Below are 19,496 nucleotides of genomic sequence, written 5' to 3' on the forward strand. Positions count from 1 at the left end.
AAGTTTCTTTCCCAGCCGAGCCCTGGACTCCAGTCCCGGGGCGCACTCCAACTTCCCGGGCGCGCCTCCTGGGGCGCCGTCGAGGCAGCTGGCCGCTGTCTCCAGGTGGCCGCGGGGGCGGAGGGGGAGGGGGAGCCCCAGCCGCCCGGAGCCCAGAGCCAAGATCTGATTTCGGGGACCATGCCTGGGAGCTGAGTCAAGCCCGCCGCTGGGCTGTGCCGCAGCCCGGGCGCTGAGCAGTCAGCCGTGGTTAATGATTGACCACGGACCACCGGCCTCCAGCAGCAAAGAGGGTGCTCCCGGAGGGGCGTCGGGGCGGGCGAGTGCCGGGCGGCGGAGGGGAGCGAGGGCTGCGGGGCAGGGCGCCAGGGGCCCCCAGGAGGGCGGGCGCGCTGGGGGCTGCGGGGCCAGATTAGAACCGCCTTCCTGCGCGCTCTCCGCTCTCCCCGCCTCGCTCTTACACACACGCCCCCAAACTCCACCCCCAGGCGCCTCGGGGCCGCTGCGAGGCTGGGCTGCTCCAGGAAGTTCCCATGAAAGCACCTGAAATAAGTTACCTTTCCCAGGTGAGTGCGGGCCAGCTGGCCTCCTGAGCGCGGCCAAGAACGAGGGCTCCACGGAGAGGAGGGACCTTGAGCCGGTCTCCGACCGACCGACCGACCCGGGTGGCCGGGCCTCCTTCCTGATGGCTCCCCCCGGCGGCCCCCACGGCGACTGCTCCCACGTCATCGATCACAGCCACATCCCCGAATTCGAGGTGGCCCCCTGGATCAAAATCACCCTCATCCTGGTGAACCTGCTCATCTTCGCGCTGGGCATCCTGGGCAACAGCGTCACCATCCGCGCCACCCAGGTGCTGCAGAGGAAGGGCTACCTGCAGAAGGAGGTGACGGACCACATGGTGAGCCTGGCCTGCTCCGACATCCTGGTCTTCCTCATCGGCATGCCCATGGAGTTCTACAGCATCATCTGGAACCCGCTGACCACGCCGGGCTACGCGCTGTCCTGCAAGCTGCACAACTTCCTCTTCGAGACCTGCAGCTACGCCACGCTGCTGCACGTGCTCACGCTCAGCTTCGAGCGCTACGTGGCCATCTGCCACCCCTTCCGCTACAAGGCCGTGTCCGGGCCCTGCCAGGTGAAGCTGCTCATCGGCTTCGTCTGGGTCACCTCCACCCTGGTGGCCCTGCCGCTGCTCTTTGCCATGGGCGTGGAGTACCCGCTGGTGTACGTGCACAGCCACCGGGGCCTCTCTTGCAACCGCACGCTCACGCGCCACCACGAGCGGCCCGAGACCTCCAACATGTCCATCTGCACCAACCTCTCCAGCCGCTGGACCGTGTTCCAGTCCAGCATCTTCGGCGCCTTCGTGGTCTACCTCGTGGTCCTGGTCGCCGTGGCCTTCATGTGCTGGAACATGATGCAGGTGCTGAGGCGGAGCAGGCAGGGCACGCTGGCCGCCGAGGGGCAGCAGGCGCGGCTGCGCAAGTCGGAGAGCGAGGAGAGCAGAGCGGCCAGGAGGCAGACCATCCTCTTCCTGAGTGAGTCCCCATGGAGGGCAGCCTGGGAGCAGCCCCGCCCCCTCCCTCCCTGTGTTCTTTTAACTGCAAATCTTGTCTTAAAAGTGTCAAAATTCTTGATCCGAAGCAGCATTGCTCTGAGCCGCTGGATATTTCTCCTCTGTGTTTTGGGAATTAAGATTCGGGTGCAAAGAGCACTAGATCAGGAGTCAGAGGACGGGGTATACTCCAGAACAGCACCTCCGGGACCTCCAGCCAGTTGCACTGTTATCTTGGGTAAAATGGGGATGATAATACTGACAAATGTGAGCGTTGAATGAGGTGATGCAGGAGAGGTGCAAGGCCTCTGAGAGGGACCGAGTTTGCAGAGACACAAGAGAGCATCTTGCCCCTCTTTTCTCTGGAGAACCTTCCTCAGGTAGTTAGATTTGTCCCCATTTTTCTTCTCCTGTGGAGAAGCAAGGCTGTCAGGCTAACACACTCTGCAGGCTGCTGTGTTACTCCCAGGGGTGATCTCCTATGGTTCCGTGGCTCTCAGCCCAGCACTCCCCAGGGTAGGCTGCGGTTCCGCTGTGGTGGGTCTGTTCTGCAGGGAGAGAGAAGCAAGGCAGGCCACCCGCCTGTCTGTCTGATCCAGAAAATCTGGCTTCACAGAGTCCCGGGACTTGATTGATCAGCACAAACACCTGATTTCCATAGAGAGAAACTCTTTATTTTCCAAACTTTTGTTGTGATGCAGATATTTAAAGTCAGGCCCTTCTGTCAGGAAGGAAGGACCCACCATCTGCAGACCCCCACACCTTCCAAAGAGGGGCCTGGGGCTGCCCTCTGGGAGCCGGGCTTTCATGGAGACACATAAAGTTTGTTCTAGCAAAGGTTTTAAAAAACTTTTTTATTTTTTAGCAGAAACAAGAAAACATGTGGGTGTGTGAGTGAGTCAAGGGGGAGTTGATGTAGCACAGGCTTCTCCTCTCCCCTCTCCCCTCTCCCCTGTTCAGTGTGGCGCCAGGAGGAGGAATAAGTCACGGGCTGTTTGTTTTGTGAGGGAAACTTGGGCAACAGGTTCCAGGACCAGGACTTAGACATGAAAGAAAATGTGAAGGCAGTTGAGGAGAATGGAAGGCACTTGGTCCTGTCCCCGCGCTGCCTCTGGCTTCTGGTGTGTCCCCACAGCTGACTTCACTTGGTGCCTGTGGGAGTGAACATAGGGAGTTTGCAGTTTGGGGATGCCTACTCTGCATCAGGGGCTGTGCTGTGTGACTGAGGCTTTTCCATTTCATAGAATTTGAGGCTTAGAGAAGAGAAGACCTAATTCAAATGCATGTAAATGCAGCTCCAACTTTTCAACTTGCTTCTCAGGGCAGGGAAATGACTGGCGACAGGAAAATGAAATAAAGCAGGACTTTGACAAGGAAGGTGCTACCTAGATGGGGCTGGTGGTGTTGCTGCCTCCTAGGACCAGCCTTTCTGGAAGTAAGTGGGTAACTTTGGCGACTTGGAAGGGCACCCAACCCAACTCAGTCTCTTCCACCCACTCGCTGCTGCCCCAAATATTCTAGGAAGGAATGAGCATTACATTTGCTTAAGCTTGAACATCTGTTGAAAGGCTAGTTCTCCCTTCCCTCAAACACCCTTAGGAAAATCTTAAACTTTTCTCAGTAATTTATAATTGAGTGTGAATGAATTTCCTCCTTCCTTCCTTCCTTCCTTCCTTCCTTCCTTCCTTCCTTCCTTCCTTCCTTCCTTCATTTACTAGAGGCCCCGGTGCACAAAATTCGTGCAGGGGTGGGGAGGGGTCCCTTAGCCCAACCTGCACCCTCTCTAATTCGGGAGCCCTATGTCCTACTGACGGCTTAGGCCCACTCCCCGTGGTTCTCTGCTCTCTGCGGGGCCTGCCTGCTCCACACCATGGTGATGGGCAAGTAGGCCCTGCTGGGTGCTGTCTGCATGCCGCGCTTGCCTGCTGGGCTCGCATTGCCGGGGCGACGCTGCCAGCATCCCACTCCGGGTGCTATGGGCGCCACCATCTTTGTTGTGGGATGACAGTTAATTTGCATATTACTCTTTTATTATATAGGATTTATTTATTTATTTATTTATTTAATTTAAGTACTATTCTAATTAAGAATATTAAGGCTGCATTTGACCAAGGAAAAATAATTGATTTATCTTTATTTTCTATTGGACCAATCTCTGTGATTTTTTAAATATTTCTCTGAATGGACATCTCTTCTCTTCCCAGGGAGTATTGTTTCAAGTGAAAGTTAGTCTCCATTTTGTAGCATAAAATCAGAATGCTTTTTATTTAAAGATGAATAGGATCTTGAAGATATCTCATGCAGATAGTAATCTCCTGGAAAGAGTTTGTTCTTGCTGCTGCTCTCATTCCTTCCTTCTGGTTCTCTCCCTCTTTCTTATAACAACTATGTAGTCATCACCCACTGTGTTCTCCACATAAAGATGGTTGAGTGGCAATCAGGTGCTCAATGTGTGATAATGTCTGGGGAAAATTTACTATTTGTAGTTAGCCCATTTCTTCTGCAGTAGGTTTTCAAAGCAGTTCTTGCAAATGTGCCCCTCTCCCAAGGAATTTAAAGAGCTTTTAAAAATAGGAACCTCGCTAATTAACTCAAGTTAGGAAATAAATTAATGGAGTGAAGAGGAATAAATCATGGCTTGCATACATCAGATTAATACAATGCCATTTACTCTATGGGTTTCATAAAACATAAGCTTTGGGGCATTTATAACCAGAACAAATGAACATATAAATTGTTTACAAATTGCTGAATTTAATATAGTGAGTTAGCTGTCTTTTTAGCATTTCAGTTAACAGATGTATCAAATTAAAACAAATATTTGCTTATTTCAAACATTTTGCATTTAATGTGAAATGTAAATGATGACATAGCACAAGATGTCTTTGGCGCTCTTGAGGCAATAAAAAAACAATTAAGGGTTTCCCCCTTGTTGTTAAAAATGCTAACTTCTGCATAACAGAAGCGGAATTCATAAATCTACCCAAGATGAGGAAGTCTGTAGAAAATATTAATTTTCCATTCTATGTCTTTTGCAATTGCGTCTCAGTCTAGTGGAGGTGCTGGGCGGGGGAATAATGAAACAAATTGGGAACTCTGGAGAAAAAGAGATGCTGGAATGCCTCCTAGCTTTCAATTGATTTGCAAGGGAAAACAAAAACAATGTAAAATGTACATTCCTGGAAACATGTGTGTCTCTTGATGCCTCTTGTCAGCTTAATGAGAAATTAGCGCTAGACTCACTACCTTTTGCAAGGTTATGGCTAATGTGGCCAAGGTAATACTCGTCTGATGCCAGCCCAGATGTTACCTGCTGGTCTGGATTCCTGCCTGCTCTGGAGGGGAGGGACTGCTGCATTTGGCTCTTTATCCCATAGCTGGTGAGGATATGCAAAATGTGCCTTCTTTTCAACAGGCTTTTCCAGACCTTCCATCTCATGTTTCTCATCTCTCCCTTGGAACTTTTCTCCATGCATGTGGCATCTGGGTCCATGGGTCCCCTCCCTTGTTTGTGTCTGTTGTTAGATATCACCCACTCAAAGTGAAACGACAGAGTGGTTTAAATGAAGTATACTGTAGTTTTTGGTGGGATTATAAATTGGTATAGCCACTATGGAAAGTAGATGGAGGTTTCTCAAAAAATTAAAAACAGAACTACCATACAACACAGCAATTTCACTTCTGGGCATTTATCTGAAGAAAATGAAAACACTAATTTGAAAAGATATGTGGATATGTGCACCTCTATTTTATTGGAGCATTATTTACAACTAGAGGGCCAATGCACAAAAATTCGTGCAAGAGTAGGCCTTCCTTCCCCAGGCTGCCGGCACCAGCTTCCTGCCGGCACCTGGGACCTGGGCTTCCCTCCTCCAGCCACCAGCAGGCACCCGGGACCTGGGCTGGCTTCCCTCGGCCAACCCGCAGGCACCTGGGACCCAGGCTGACTTCCCTCAGGCCACCTACAGGCACCCAGGATCTGGGTTGGCTTCCCTATGGCCCTGGCTTGGTCAGGAAGGACATCCGGAATGATGTCCGGAAGACGTCCAGTCTAATGAGCATATTACCCTTTTAGCTAAGGTAGCTAAGATAGCTAAGATATGGAAACAACCTAGCTGTCCATTGATAGATGAATGGATAAAGAAGATGTGGTGCATACATATAATGCAGTATTACTCAGCAGTAAAAAAAATAATGAAATCTTGCCATTTGCAACAACACAGATGGACCTAGAGGATATTACGCTAAGTGAAATAACACAGAGAAAGACAAATGCCATATAATTTCACTTATATGTGAAACCTAAAAAAACAAACAAAACAAAACAAAAAAACAGACTCATAGAAATAGAGAACAAATTGATAGTTGCTAAAGGAGAGGAGGGTTCTGGGGTGGGTAGAAAAGGTGAAAGGGAATAACAAGTACAAACCTTGAGTTACTAAAAACAAAATACAAGTGTCTCTGAAGCTGGACAAGGTAAGGACATAGGTTCCCCTCTAGGACCTTCAGAAAGGAATGCAACCCTGCCGACACATTGATATTAGTTCAATAAAACTAATTCTGGCCTCCAGAACATAATACATTTATGTTGTTTTAAACCACTAAATTTGTGGTAACTTATTATAATAGCAGTAGAGAACTAACAAAACCAGACCCTTTAAAAGTTAAAATATAAAAGAATATTGAGAATTTTCATAAGTAAATATTAAGAACAAATACTGATGAGCAATAATAATAATAATAGCCACAATTTATTGGACATATACTATGTGTAAGTCAGTTATGCTTACATCAACTCATTAAGAGGATACCAAAATTATTCAATTTAATAGAAGATGGAACATTTTAAAGAACTTAAGTATATGTCCATGGGACAGAGAGTAGGTAGTGAAACAAAAATATTGGTGAGAAAGATATAGGAACTATCAGAAGAAAAACCAAAAAATGTGATAAATCATTGAGGTTTTTTTTTTAAAAATCAATAAAAATAACCTTTAGTTATTGCTGTAACAATAAAGTTGGGCTCCTTGAATAGTCAGAATTCCCTGTTTCAAAGCTGGTAAAAATATTTACATGAACTGTTTTTTTTAAAATCAACTTTTGTATGTGTGAAATTATCTTGGAGTATAAATACAAAGTAAAAGAAAAAGTTAAATTGATCAAGAACGCTTAATTTTATTAAAATTTCTAGTAAAGTGCTAAAAGTAAAAGAAGCATACTGTAGTTTAATTAGTCACTTGCAAGAGCATATGTAATTGGGACTAGGTTATAGCTACCTCCTAGACATCTGTAGGGCAGTGATTGACTTTCAACTCTAGTTAGGAAGAAAAGTTTTACAGATAATCATGAAATTACAAAATTAAAGAAACATAAGAGAAGATTGAGGACTCTAATAATTCCACTTGTTTGCATTCTGATTTGCTCTCCTGAGTCAGAGGGAAAGGGAAGGAATTGCATGTAGTGGCAGGATTTGCATATCAACTTGGGTTGCTCATGGGAGAAAACCTTGAATATGGACATCATCCATCATGTGTATTTGATCTTCACTCTTACACGCTCCCAACTGAGCTATATCAGCTGCTCATCATGTGTGTTTCAATGGAAAAAAAAGATTGAGAGTTGCTGCTGTCATGGATTACTCTAAAAGGAACATTGATGTATATTTATATATTTGTGGGGTGGGCCAGGGAGATCAGAATCACATCCTCTTGGTTTTTAGTCCCCAGATTTAGAGGCAAGTCACGTGTGTTTGCACTCACACATGCACATGAACTCTGGAGAGAGAGAGAGAATGGGGGAGGGATGGAAGGCGGAGAGAGAACAGAGATGTTGACTGTGGCTCCTCTTTATCTGAGGACAATCAGTACCTGAAAAATACTCTTAACATTTGTTCCTTAAAATGGAGTCCAAAATTTTATGTGAAGAGAGGTTTGAATGGGACTTCATTGTGAAAAACAAGAGAAAACTACGAAAAGAAAGTTGTCTTATATTTTATGAAACAGGTTATAATTATATGGTAATTCTCATAAAAAATTTTCAGAATGAAACAAGTGTGACTTTTTTGAGGGCATAATTTTTCTGACAAACTGTATGATGGCCTTTGTGCCTGATTTTCTCAGCAAGATTATATAGAGGGCTTTCTTCCAAGACGTTTTCTTAATTCTTTGCTATTTAAATCTCCCTCATTGAGTCACCTGTGACATCATCATTCTTGTCAATTTTTCATTCTTTCAGGATGACTGGTCTAATTCTGCCAGACCTCTGTCAGGGGCTTGGCATCTGATTGGTGTGTTTCTCCAGCTCCCCTTTCATTGACTTCATGAAGGTCTGTATCCTGTGTGCAGGCCAAACCCCCCAAATTAATTCAGAAATCAAACTCTACACCCTAGTGTAGGTCAACTGATTACATGGAAATGGATGCCAAGTACCAAAATAGTTTTTAAATAGTTGTTTTCTTCATTAGTTTAAATACCGGTCTTATAATCATGTTTATGTCATTATTTTCTTAGCAAAGGCTTTTTCTGTGGCATATAGGGATATGCCAACTCAGTCTCTCAAGGAAATAGTACCAAAACTGGTGACTTTTTTAGGGTAAGGTATTATTTTGACTCAAATGTTTGGCTATTTCAGGAAAAAGTTTTGCCTCGAATATTTAGGCCAAGCATGTCAAACTCGTGGCCCACGGGCCACATGCCTCATTTATTTGGGTGTTAGCCTTTGCGTTTGACGTGCTTGATTTAGGCCATCGCCTCTATTCTCTTCCTCCTGTTATTGGTGTAGATGTGCCTGTAATACATGACATTTCGTGCCTATTTCTCTGCTTGTGACATCTGTCATACATTGCAGTGTCTTGTGATCAGCCTGGCAGACAAATATAATGATGCTGCTTTATTTTTGTAATCAGGCTGTCTCAAAGATTTCATTACTCTGCTGGAGAGATGCATAGTTCTTGTGGAAGGGAATATTGGAATCCCAGTCCCCATTCATTAGCAAGCCTATTCATCTGTCTCAGTTGCATGCCTCATGGGGGCTGCCAAAATGTAGCTAGGCAGCCGAGGCCTCCGCTGAGCAAAGCATTCAACTTATTAATGCTACAGCCACTCAGAATAGAAGCCATTTGTGAGCCATGATAGCACAAAGGAAGAATATCGAATTGGGAGTCCAGGAGCCCCATCCTGCCCCGGTAGATAAGGTTCTCTCATCCACCACTTGGATGACATGGTCATCTCTCACTGTCTCTCCTTCTGCCTGGTCAGCAATGCTGGGACAATCCAACTGACCCTCCATCTCTGCTCTTTGGCTACTTACTGAGCACTGAAGAGAAGACTGGTCATCATTGCTGCTGTAAGTTCTTGTGAACAGACAAGTGTTCAGCCTCACCTGGGCCCTGCTGTGTAGTGGGCACCTCCTTTGCAAGCCCCTTCAAAGAGCTCCAGGTCCTGGAGTGCCTTTTCTACTTTGCTTCCAGAAGTCTACTTTCTAGGTGAGGGACCTTGACTTGACATGTCATCACTGGAGGAATGTTGGCATCTACTCACGCCTTGTCCAGGCTGTTCTTCATGCCACAGCCACTGGGATCTCATTAATGGGCCCCACTACAACCCCTTCAAATCCAAGCTCATCAATGGCTTCCCATGGCTTTTACATCAAGGGTCAAACTTAACATAAAGTCCCTCATGGTCGGCGGCCTCTCCAGCCAAGTGCCCTTCTGCTTGGACTGAGTGGCTTAAACAACAGGTATTGATTTTCTCACAGTTCTGGAAGTTAGAAATCTATGATTAAGGTGCTGGTAGGGTTGGTTTCTAGTGAGACATCTTTTTTTTGGTTTACAAATAGTAGCCTTCTTCCTGAGTCCTCACATAGACCTTTCTCTGTGTGCCTACAAAGAGAGAGAGAGAGAATGCTCTCTGGTATCCCTTCCTCTTCTTATAAAGACACCAGGCCTGTTGGGTCAGGGCTCCACTCTTATGATCTCATTGATCTTAATTACCTCTCCAAAGGCCCTGTCTTCAAATAGTGTCACATTGGGGGCTTTAACATATGAATGGGCGGCGGAGGGGGGGGGGGGGGGGGGGGGGGGCTCAGAGAGACACAGTTCAGACCATATCACCCTTTAATTGCTCTGTCCCACTGGCCCCTTCAGTTCCTCCAATGGTCCATGACCAGACTCTCTCCTACCCCCTGGTCTTAGTACATGCTATTTCCTCTGCCTGGAATGCTTTTCTGTCTTACTCCATGCTCTACCTGCCCCCACCAGTCCCTTCACCAAGCCTGGCACAACCTCCCTGACTTGATTAAACCTCCCTTGAAACAAGACTCACAGTTACAATTTTATATTTCATTGTAAGATTATTCGATTGATGTCTCTCTTTTTTCTAATACCTTGAGGGCAGGAACTACCCCTAATTTTGCTTCCTACCTTCTGAGCACAGTGCCTGGCACACAGCAGATTTGTAATGAATATTTGTTGACTAAATAAATGAATGAGATTCAGTTTGGAATTGGGTAACAGTGTTGTGTTTTCCATTGGGCATGCATTCCTATAGAAGTTTTTCACTCCTCAAAAAATTTTCTGGTGAGTTTGAACCTAAAGGTGCTTTTTGTGAAAGAGGTTGATTCCTCTCAAGCCTCTGAAAAGTCAAGCCATCATAGAGGACATTTAAGATTTTATCTCTCATGAGCAAAGGAACAGTCTGTGTTAATTGGCCTTGAATATTAGCTTTACCATATGTACCTGCCAGAAGTAACCATGAAATGAAAGTGATTAGGGTGGTGTTTATCAACCCCTTTAAACTCTGTTTAACAGGATTAATGCAGTGGGACAACTTTAAGAATCATTTCTTAGCAGGAATTTTTGCCACTTGTTAACAAGGAGGTTAGTCACATTAGTGGAAAGAGGATGCAGTGGGTGCAATATTTTCAACCAATATGTTTTTATTTCGCCTTAAATTGCATTTACTTGCAGCCATCGCCCACGAGTCTGAGACACGAGGTTTATCACCTCAGGGAAGAAAAAAGCAGGTACTGCCTAATACAGATGATCAGTTTTGAATAAAGAAGCTGGATTTCTTGACTTGCTCAGCTAGGCAGTTGTCATGAAAGCTTGGGTTTTGTGAAGGGTGAAAAAGAATTGCTCAGCTCTGTAGTTCTCCCTTTAAGGCATCACAAGCCCAGCTTGGTGGGCCAGGTCAGCCACCACGTGGTCAGTTCAGACAAGACCAAAGTTAAGGGGTTTGAAATGTTTTCTTAGACGCCACTGAAGGATTTTAAGGAGTAAAGCACCACAGTTAAGTTTTTGGTGCTTCCCTGAGGTGACAGTTTGTGTTGCATTGCAATTTGAATCAAAATTCAGGCCTGGCATGTTCTAGAGCAGTGGTTCGCAACCTTCCTAATGCCTCGACCCTTTAATACAGTTTCTCATGATGTGGTGACCCCCCAACCATAAAATTATTTTTGTTGCTACTTCATAACTGTAATTTTGCTACTGTTATGAATCGTAATGTAAATATCTGATATGCAGGATGTATTTTCATTGTTACAAATTGAACATAATTAAAGCATAGTGATTAATCACAAAAACAACATGTAATTATATATGTGTTTTCCGATGGTCTTAGGCGACCCCTGTGAAAGGGTCGTTCGACCCCCAAAGGGGTTGAGACCCACAGGTTGAGAACCGCTGTTCTAGAGTGAAAAAGAGACAACCCTTCATTGAGGTGCAATCTTGGTGGAGCAGCTGATGCCAGTTAGTTCTGCCAGCCATTAGCCAGCCATTCTTGGTCCTCCATGGCCAGAGAACAACTCTGCTTCTGATATTATTGTAATTAGCTAGTTATTAATAACAGAAAAGGAGCAAAGGGGGAAGCCAGACATCATAGGCATGTCATTTGGGCCGCTTCACCAGGAAGCTGCAATGTCACACTCCCCAGGGAACCACCGGCCCATTCCCCACAGAGCCCTAGGGGAAGAGGCCAACAAAGGGGAGTTGGGGTGACATGGGGAAGACACTTGACTATCAGTCACACCTGGGAACAGATATCATTAGTCAGAATGGGCATGGCCACTGCAAGCCCTCAAACATTGAGGAATACATAATCCCCTTAACAAAGGAATTCTCTCTTTGGTTCTGGCGACTCTTAGCTCATGGGGCTCTCTGGTTCCTGCTTCTTGCATTCACCCATACGGTTCAGAGCCTGGGGACCCCACACACAGTACACTGATGGACTATAACAGGAAACACAAACTAAGCTAGTCTCATTATGTAGTGGACTGCTCCTACCTGGGACAGAAACCCTGGACACTGGCTCTAACCCCAGCCCTCTCAAAGCCACAGCTGCACTTCTTTTATGGCAGGACTGAGGGAAAGGGGACCTTGGAAACTCAGGGACTTAATTCCAGACAAAAATCACTTGTTCTCGTATGCATCTCAGAAAACTATTTTCCATGGGACTTTGCAAGAATTCTACTCCCTTGAGCAACAGGTGGAGATGAGGACCACTCCCCACCAGTAACACCTCTATTCAGCTCCTCATGTTTTCCCAGCAGAGAAACCCCAGTTGCCCCAACATTGCTTAGGACAGGAGGCAGCTCCAGGTAGCTGAGCTGGGTGGTAGCAGCTCTAACTTATCTCTATTGTGCAATGGCCAGCTCATTCCTCAAAAAATGTCAAGTCCTCATGTCTTCCTTGAAGCCTTCCTACACGGATCTTCCTAGGAATGATGAGCCATGTTAGTCATTTCTCAGAAGGGGGCACAGCTGTTGTCTCCCTGCCCCTCCTTGGAGTTCCCAGGGATCAGGGACCTTGAATCCTCACATTTCTTCAGCCTTCCCTACTGATCTGGGATCTGATTCTGTAGGTTCAGGGGTTAAAATCCCTGACAGCGGCTGCTTCTCCTGGAAAGGTGGGAAACCACACAAACTGATCCTCCGGAAGTCGCTTCAGCTGTCCCTGCCTTTCCTCTCCTCTGTAGGCAGGAATCTGAGATGGTTCCTGAAATTCCTGGACCCTTACACACACCTGCTCCTTACTCTAACACTAATCGAGATGTTGCAGTGAGGGGATTTTTTACAGAAGTAACTTAGTTCCCAAATCAGTTGATCTTAAAAGACGGATTTTCTGTGTGGGCTTAATCAAGTCACATGACCCTTTAAATATGGGTCCAGAGGTCAGAGATAGGGGAAGTCAGGTATTTAGTGCATAATAGGGGTTTCCTGGGAGAGAAATTCTCCATTGCTGGCTCTGAAGATTGAGGGGACCACTGGCAGGGAATGTGGTTTCTAGGGCTGAGAGCCAGCAAGGGAATGAGGACCTGAATGAGCTGATGGACTGCAGTGGGAAACAAACACAAACTAAGCTAAGAGGTGGAGTTCCCCCTACAGTCTCGACGCTTTGAGACCTTGTACAGCGATCCCAGCCATGCTGTGCCTGGAGTTTTGATCTATAGGTTGTTTTAAGCCACTAAATTTGTATTGATTTGTTAAGTAGCAATAGAAAACAGATATATTCTCTGAACTCTAATAAGGGGGATCCACAGTAAATACCTTTCCTGCCTGAGTTATATCTTTCAAGACAGGCCCAACCTCCAGAACCTTCTCTGTGAGAAGTTCCACCCTCTAAGCACTGCACCCATGGGCCAGCCGTTTATTGACTCACCGATCATTTATTGGGAACCTGCTCAGTGCTTGGGTGATTAGGAAGTTTACCAAGTTTCAGGGCAACATGGACTTTTCGCTGGACTTTTAGAGTTTTGTTTGGGGAATTAAAAATTTGTGGGTTTGTGTCCCATCAGGTAGATTTTGGGAATCCTGGAGACTGCAGTTTTGAAGAGGAGCACTGTAGTGGATGGAGCCAGTTAGAATCCTTTTTAGTCTCTCTTTTTCCTCATGGCCTGCCACTTAGTAGGTGCTGAATAAATGTTTGGTGAATCAGTGAATAGGCAGCTTTGCTGCTTCCCGGAGACTTTCAACCCGAGTGCTGAAAGCAAGTCTGAAGAAGAGAGATGTCTCAGGCTAACATGCTTCACCATTTCCCGATGTGCGGGTTTCTGCCAATTGAGAAACTTGACAAAATTTCCTGTTTGCGCTTACTGCGTGTAAGAGCTATTCTGGCAGCCAGAGGCCTTTTAGACATCTTATCACACTGCTTTACGCGTCTCAAGGGTGGCAGTACTTGGAGAGCAGTGGTGTTACCAGAATCCGACAGACAGGGTTCAGGAGATAAGGCTGTAGCATCAAATTGCTATTGTACCTGTTAAATGTCTCACTGGTTATGAAACCAAAGGCATGCAGAAGTGGGAGGCAGGCCGAGTTGGCAGCAATGAGCTTCATTGAACTTGTAGAGAGAAGCCATCCTCTTTCCCTAGTGAAGGGGGAAAGGAAATCCAGCTGACCTCAGAAACACAGCGCTACACACAGGTGTCTGGGCAGAGCTGAAGTCACCTGGTCTCCGGCTTTATGTGTTACTCTTCTCTGGGAGGCATGATACACTCCGCGGAAACAAGACTCTCTGGGGAAGGTATGGGCCTGCCTTTTATATGCTGCAGTTTTAAAGAATTAAATACCATGTCGAAATGACAGCTGCATATTTTATATAGTTAAAGAGCAGCTGGTGGGTTGTCACTGTTTGTCTCGACAGGAAGCAAGTGGGAGGCCTTGATGGTTGAAGGTTGCTGTCCAGAGGATGCAGGCTATTCTCCTTGGGCCTGGGGTTTTCCTCATTGTTGAATCTCTTGAAGGCCCACTTCCTCCAGGAAGCCTTCCTGGACTGTCTTTACCCTGCTCTCGTCACTCCAGCAGGTCTTTGCATTTCATTTTGGTGCTTTATTCACCAACTATTTATGAAAGCCTAAAATGTGCACTATATATCCTTTGGACTGTAGAGATGAAGTTGCTGTTTCTCCCCTCTAAGGAGTTTAATTAATATTTCTCTAATTGGGGGCAGCAAAGTTTAGAGGTGGAGCCTTCTAGAAGGAAGCCCTGATGAAAGGTGGAGAGTATTGGCTGTTTATGAGGTAAACTGGTTCTGGCTCCAGACTTGTGGATGAGGTGGTTCATTGGACTTCGCCCATCCCAGAGATGATTCTGCCATTTTGATAGCAGCATCAACATGCCCTGGGAAATAGCCAGATGCAGAGTGTTGGGCCACACCCCACACCTCCTCACTTAGACTCTGCATTGTAACAGGCCTCTGTGATGCCTATGCACGTTAACAGGGAGAAATGCTCATCCACAACCCTTCTTAGGAGGGGCTTCTTTAACCCGAAAAGACTAGGAAAGGAGGAGTTGGGAATGACTAAACTCGTCATATACGATAAGAACTATGAGCAGCCTGCTGTGTAGCTGTAACAGGTGGGGATTTGCTCCATGACATTTGGGCAGAAGGAACTTCACATTGCTCTGTCTTCAAAAACAAACTGAAGCCTGGCTCTGAGCCACTGTTTGCAGAGGTGAAATTCACTTCCTTTGGAGGAGGCTTCCCCTTCTCATGTTGTATGAAAGTTCAAAGGGGGCTTATGCGGTGCCCAAAACTAAGGCACTTCATTCACATTCAAAGTAATTGTGTTGTTCAAGTGCCTGTTGCTCCTTCTGCTCTAGGATCTGGCTGCCAAGCTGGCCAAGCACCGGGGCCAGCCAGCCAAGGGCCAGCCTGCTCCTCACCAGCATGAGGGTAGAATTATGTCCATATTCCAGAATTGTTCAGGTCATCACCCATTGAGGTTTGAGCTGGGATCTGCCCCAAAGTCCATGTTCTTTCCCTGAGCAGAGAGATAAGGTCTTAAAAGAGAATAGAATGTGCTCCAGTTGGGAGACTCCATGTGGGTGATAAGGGAGGGGAAGGCAAGACACCATGATGCCAAGTCTGGTGTGCGTGTATCTTGCTTTCAGGCCTTCCAGAAGCTTTTGAGTACCCCTCTTATGTTTGAGGACTTCCCTTCTCTTTGAGTCTTGCCTTCTCAAAGTAGTGGTGAGAATGCCTTGTTTTCCCAGAATCCCTTGCAGCCTGGATGCAGCACGTGACCTGGGCTGCATCAATCATCTGCACTGCAGTTCATTTGGAAGAGAGTGATGGGGAGGAGCAGCAGCCACGTGGAGTGTCTGGGACCAGGGCCAGTGTGTTTTAGAGTGTCACTGAGAGAGCAATGGCAGGGGGACGAAGGGCAGGCGTCTAGGACAGGTGTGGCAGTGCCTCTGCTGGAGGGTCTCATTGGTACAGCCGGGTGGGAAAATCTGATGTGATTCTTGGTTGCATCCCCCATTTTCTAGTCCTCCCAGGTATGTGTGTGGGGAGACAAAAACAATAGTAGCCTCGTTTCCAGTTTAAACTGGAATGGCCTTTGTTGTTTGTATTATGAACTCTGTATGTCAGCGAATAGGTAATTGAACAATTAGACCAGGGAGACCCAGAGGGGAGCAGTGGATAGTGAACTGAGATTGGAGAGTAGATTGGGTCAAGCATGGAGCAAGCTGGTAGCTAATCCAAAGGATTCGGACCACACATTGGAAGCAGTGGGGAGCCATGGAAGGCTCTGGAAAAGGGGAGTGGCAGGAAGGCGAGCAAGAAGACTAATGTGGCCACTGCGTGTCTCGCAGGCAGGGGAGGCAGTGTGAGGAGCGCAGGTGTGAAATGGGTTCTGAATCAACAGTGAATAGACAGGTTTGGCCATGAAAGGTCATGAGGGTGGTAGTGTTAACCCTGCCACACACTGGAATCACCCAAACAGTGCCCCACTCCATTCACCCAAATCTTCAGGCATGGGGCCCCGGCATCCGTATGATTTAAGCTCTGTGGGTGATTCCACAGTGGGGCCGGCCCTGAGAGTGGGGAAGGAGTTGGAAGGCAGGCTGGGGCTGGCCCTGCAGCCCTTGACTGTGGTGGCTATGCCAAGGATCTCTGACGTTAAGCCACAGAACCTGATCTTGACTTATTAAGAAGAAAAACGGAATTTTCTGAAAGTCTTACGTGTAGTTCACAGAGTCAGAGGGAAGGATAAGCACCCCGAGTGTCCAGGGACCCAGGGGGAGAAATTAAGGACAGCATGCCTAGGCTCCACTGTCAAGGAGATAACAGCTCAGGCATCCTCCCCTCCCTGTGGTCACTCCGTGCAGGGTCAGATTCCGGACTCTCGCTGGACAGGTTGAGGTGTGGCCACTCCCGGTGACGGAGGCGAGAGTAGGGCAGCATGAGGGACAGTGTCAGCAGACTCCATGGGATGGGAGGCTGGTCCCACAGGGGAACTGATCCTGTCCCCCGGAAGCAGGTGGCCGGCAGGACAGGAGCAGCAGAGCCCCTGAGGGCCTTAGGGAGCTTGGGAATTAGTCCATCATTCCTGCGTTTCTCCACTCCGGGTAGACTTTCCTCCCACTCTGCCTTATCTGCTTTAGTGTGTGAGCCAGTCCGAGGGGGCGGGACCAGCAGCAGAGCCTCCCCCTTCCGAATGCAGCTTGCAGGAGTCTGGTTAATGCCAAATCCACGGGGCATGCATCCTGCCTGGGAACATGACTCATTCACCCGGTCACCGGCCAGGTATTGGGTTGTGGTTTTTCATCATCACAAAATCAGTTTCTGTTTGAACCTTGGCCTGGAGAACGAAGGTCTGTGGCTGCGCCTCAGAGTCAGGTGCGCCCTCTGCCTCCCTGGGCCTTCCCAGCTAAGCCTTCATATGCTAGCAGCCTGAAGTCAGGGCTCCTCATTTCAAATGTAAAATCCTACATTTCATGCCAAGGATATTTACCATGTAAAACAGGGAATGAATGAGGGGCATCCAGGGCCCTCTGGACATTCAAAACATTCCTTTGAAGAAACGAAACCGTCCTTTGTGGAGTTTTGTTTGGACAGTGCTTGGGTTTCATGTTGAAACTCTGATTAATCTTTGATTTCCGTATCAGCTAGGTTCTATCACAGGAGCTGATAGGTGCAAGCAGGGAAGCAGGACGGCTGCTCTTCTCACGGGCTCTCCTCCTGGTGGGGGCTCCTGAGTGGGAATCACATGACCCTGAGCCTCCCCGGGGAGCCTGACCTGAGCTGTACGCACGGGAACAGGCGGAGAGAGTGCGACACCGGTGGGCTTCTCAGTGGACAGGGCCATAAGTACTAGTATGTAAGGACTTTGTCTGAAGTGGTGTGAGTGATGGCAAAAGCAGTGTATTAGTTTCCTGAGGCTACTGTAACAAATTACTGCAATCTTGATGGCTTAAAAGATTGGAAATGTTTGTAGGTTCTCAGTTCTGGAGGCCAGAGGTCTGAAACCAGGTTCCCTGGGCCACACACCCTCAGATGCTATGAAGGAGAATCCCTTCCTGGCCTCTTCCAGTTTCTGGTGGCTGCCAGCACTCCTTGGCTTGTGGCCACATCACTCCAATCTCCAAGGCCAGCATTTTCAAGTCTCTGCTCTGTCTTCACATCATCTTCTTCTCTGTGTATGTCAAGTCTCCCTTTGCCTCCCTCTTAGAAGGACATGTCTGATGGGATTTAGGGCCCACTCTGTTAATTCAGGATAATCTGTCTGTCTCGAGAACCTTAGCTTAATCACATCTGTAAAGACCCTTTTTTTCTTAGAAGATAACATTTACAGATTGTAGGGATTAGGACCTGATATTTTGGGGGGACATTTGTCAGCCTACTACAGGTGGCAAAGAGATGCCAGTATAAATTGAATGTGGTACGTGAGCAGTCTCCTGGCCCACAAAGAAATGGGGTGGAACAGCAAGAAAGGCACGCGTTCCAGTCCCCTTTCCGTCACTCACAAGTGTGTGTGATCTTGGGCAAAGCAGTTCAGAATTTCAGTTGCATTATCTCTACATTGGACGTACTCTGCCCCCAAAGGTCGATGTGAGCTTCAATGGGAAGTATATGGAGGCCTCTATGCAGGGCCTGGCCCAGAGTAGGCCTTTCCTAAAATCTGGCTTCCTGTGGTGACCTTGTTACAGGAAGAATTCTGGTTGCGGACTCAAGAGAACTTTGTTTCAGTCCTTGCTTGGCCACTGATGTATCACCTTGAGCCAATCTCAGCTCACTTCCTCAAGGAAGCATGAAGGGGTGCACTTGAGGAGTTTGTCTTAAGGTCTCCATAGAAATAACACCAAAGGGTCACCTGGGTTCTAATCATAAGCATTCCATGGAGCAGGGGTCCTCAAACTACGGCCTGCGGGCCACATGCAAATACAAATATTGTATTTGTTCCCGTTTTGTTTTTTTACTTCAAAATAAGATATGTGCAGTGTGCATAGGAATTTGTTCATAGTTTTTTTTTTTTTAAACTATAGTCGGGCCCTCCAACGGTCTGAGGGACAGTGAACTGGCCCCCTGTTTAAAAAGTTTGAGGACCCCTGCCATGGAGTAAGGTCTGTGAAGCCTCCTCTTATTGTAAAGTTGCGAGGACATTTGCCTTTCATGCCGTCATATATCATTGCCTGGTGCAATGTGCAAATGTTTCAAGTTCCTTTTCACAGAGTAAAAGTGGCAGCCCAGGGGAAGTGATTCTTTTTTTTTTTTAAATTCTCACCTGAGGATATTTTTTCCATTGATTTCTAGAGAGAGTGAAAGGGAGGGAGGAGGGGGAGAGAAAGAGAGAGAGAGAAACATCATCATGAGAGAGACATATCGATTGGTTGCCTCCAGCACACACCCCTACTGGGGCTGAGGAACCTGCAACCGAAGTACGTGCCCTTGACCTGAATTGAATCCGAGACCCTTCAGTCCTTGGGCTGACACTCTAACCACTGACCCAAACCAGCCAGGGTGGAAAGGTGATTCTTGATAGAACATTCTTAGGTGGCTGTCGCTGTGCATTCCTCCCAAATGGAGAGATTTAGGGTCAGAAGTTCCCTGAGGTCCCTCAGTTCTGAAATTGTTTAAAATGATTGTTTTAAAAATTATCTTAATGAAGCTTATTTATAGTGAATTCTTTCGTGGTTTATTTATTTATTTATTTTGCCTTTG

General features: G+C 47.0%; 1 protein-coding gene across 1 annotated transcript in view; it reads left to right on the forward strand.

Annotated features, from left to right (window-relative positions):
* Positions 1–402: 402 nt before the first annotated feature.
* GPR39 (G protein-coupled receptor 39) overlaps positions 403–19,496 on the forward strand; it is a 181,053-nt gene continuing 161,959 nt past the window's right edge. The window contains exon 1 of the mRNA XM_023757882.1: positions 403–1,541. Within this exon, the coding sequence (XP_023613650.1) occupies positions 686–1,541 (856 nt within the window). The 5' untranslated portion in view covers positions 403–685. The remainder of the gene's footprint in view (positions 1,542–19,496) is intronic.

This window comes from Myotis lucifugus, unplaced genomic scaffold (assembly GCF_000147115.1).
Source record: "Myotis lucifugus unplaced genomic scaffold, Myoluc2.0 scaffold_116, whole genome shotgun sequence".
Taxonomy (NCBI): Eukaryota; Metazoa; Chordata; class Mammalia; order Chiroptera; family Vespertilionidae; genus Myotis; species Myotis lucifugus.